This window comes from Gossypium hirsutum, chromosome D12 (assembly GCF_007990345.1).
Source record: "Gossypium hirsutum isolate 1008001.06 chromosome D12, Gossypium_hirsutum_v2.1, whole genome shotgun sequence".
Lineage (NCBI taxonomy): Eukaryota > Viridiplantae > Streptophyta > Magnoliopsida > Malvales > Malvaceae > Gossypium > Gossypium hirsutum.
In genome coordinates, this window is record NC_053448.1 from 46,348,917 (window position 1) to 46,351,131 (window position 2,215).

General features: G+C 38.9%; 1 protein-coding gene across 1 annotated transcript; it reads left to right on the forward strand.

Annotated features, from left to right (window-relative positions):
* The first annotated feature begins 314 nt into the window (after positions 1-314).
* Positions 315-1,552, forward strand: LOC121224152 (fasciclin-like arabinogalactan protein 9). The gene has a single exon (XM_041106892.1). It carries the CDS (start codon positions 629-631, stop codon positions 1,361-1,363), a length of 735 nt encoding a protein of 244 aa, XP_040962826.1. The 5' UTR covers positions 315-628; the 3' UTR covers positions 1,364-1,552.
* Positions 1,553-2,215: the final 663 nt, after the last annotated feature.

A 2,215-nucleotide genomic window follows, 5' to 3' on the forward strand; every position in this document is an offset into this window, starting at 1 on the left:
CCTAAACATTAGCTCTTCTCTGGGTTTGGTTTGGTCTATTGCTTTAAATCAATTATCCCAAAATGACTCCTAGAATCTAGGTGCTAAAATAAGTAGTCGATTCATATGAAATGAAAACGCTGTTGCTCGCATACTAGCGCTACTAAATGACCAATTATTGCTTTGGACGAATGCAGCATGTGATTTGCCCTGCCAACACAATATTCTTCCATTTCCAGTGGTGGCCAACCGGATTGATTAGCTTAAGTGTCAATTGGTCCACTTCTGATTTCCTACCCATTTAATATTTGTTGCCAATGTTAAAGAGTAAGGGATGAGGATAGCCATTAACCACCATCCGCTCTTTAAATAATACCTAAAATAGGCAACCACCCACCCTGCTTCATCCATCAAAATTTCACAAAGTAAATAAAAAACAAACCTAAATTAAGGAATTCTTTTTTCGTTAAAACACGTTTCATAATCCCATTGTTGCTATGTTGTTGTATCAAAGAGGATCGTCTTGCTCAAGACTCTAGAGTGTAGCCAGCTCATTCCAGCAAACTCCCACTCCCTACATCTTATCCCTTAAAATCCCCCCCACTGGCTCTCTCCTTCACATATTCCTTTCCAACACAAACCAAAAGACATGGCTTCATCATCTCCTCTTTCTCCCATTCTCCTCTCTCTGTTTCTAGTATTCATTTGTGGGGTGTCAGCTCAAACGGCTCCCGCCCCTGCCCCCTCTGGCCCCTTGAATTTCACTGGAATCCTTGACAAAAATGGCCAATACACCTACTTCCTTCAGCTTTTGGCACAGACTCAAGTTGGGAGCCAAGTACAAACTCAACTGAAAACCACCACTGAAGGCTTTACCGTCTTTGCTCCCACAGATAATGCCTTCAACAACCTCAAACCTGGTACCGTCAATAACCTGGACCCACAACAGAAAGTACAACTAGTTCTATACCACGTTATTCCCAAATACTACTCCTTGAACGATCTCCAATTTGTTAGCAACCCCGTTAGAACCCAAGCTGGTCAGGATTTCGGCCTCAACGTCACTGGCCTGAACAACCAGGTTAACGTCTCAAGCGGGGTTGTCGAGACTCAGATTAACAACGCATTATATCAAAAGAAACCTCTGGCAATTTATCAAGCGGACAAGGTGTTGTTGCCTGAAGAGTTTTTTGAAGCTAAATCCCCAGCGGCTGCACCTTCACCGGCGACAAAGAAATCATCGACAGGGTCTAAATCGAACTCAAGAGCATCAGCAACCGCAGATGAGCCAGCTTCTGCTGATAATTCAGGCTCAGCCGGAAGGAATATGGGGCTGGGATTCGTTGTTGGGCTTGCATTGGCTTGCATGGGATTTCTCTCATGAGCGGATATATATGAAGTTGGTCTGCATTTTTTACTATAAATTTTCGTTTTTCAAATGGATCGATAAGGGTCTGATTGGTCGTTGAACATATTCTTGTTATCCACATTATTTGTATTTCCAGAATTTTTTGTTGATTTTGCTTCTGCGCGCTGCTTGATGTTAATAATAATATATGTGAGTTTCTGAAAATGCTTTAGTCTCCCCATCTCTCTTTTCCTACCAAATAGATCCCAGTTTAATGTTGAGCATAAATTCAAGGGATTAATCCTATAAAAATGTAGGGAAGGATGTAGTTATATATAAAGAAATGAAGTGTAATACAGATGATGAAGGTGATTGGCACCTCATTTTGCAATATATTTTTCATCTACTTGATGACCATAAACCAGACTGATGGACTCAAATCTCGCTCCATCAGCTCTATAGTTTCAAAACTTTTAATACCTCTTACTTCAAAAATTTCTCAAACCCAATCATCTTTAATTAAATTAAATTTAAAAACTAATTGTAAAGAAATTTTAATTTTTTATTCCCTTCATCTTCTTTTTGACTCAAATTAGCTCTATTTCATCTCCTCCATTTTTCTTTCTTTACCACTTCCTTATCAATGGTTATAAAAAAGTTAGGGTTTTTGGATGGTGAATTTGGGTTCAATGGGGAAAGGAAAAGGTGGGTTCTTTTGAGTATCAAAAGAAATAGTGAAAACAAAGACTATGTTTTTTATCATCAAGAAATGGAGAAAATTGGAGGGGAAAGAAATGAAAATGGTAAAACCGTAGAAGGGGAAATTTAAGGTGAAGATTGGTTTTTTCTTCACCAAACTTATAAAAGCAATTAATTAGAATTTGGGAA

Excerpts from the sequence above, each read along its gene's own strand:
- LOC121224152 (XM_041106892.1), top strand. The coding sequence starts at position 629 with ATGGCTTCATCATCTCCTCTTTCTCCCATTCTCCTCTCTCTGTTTCTA.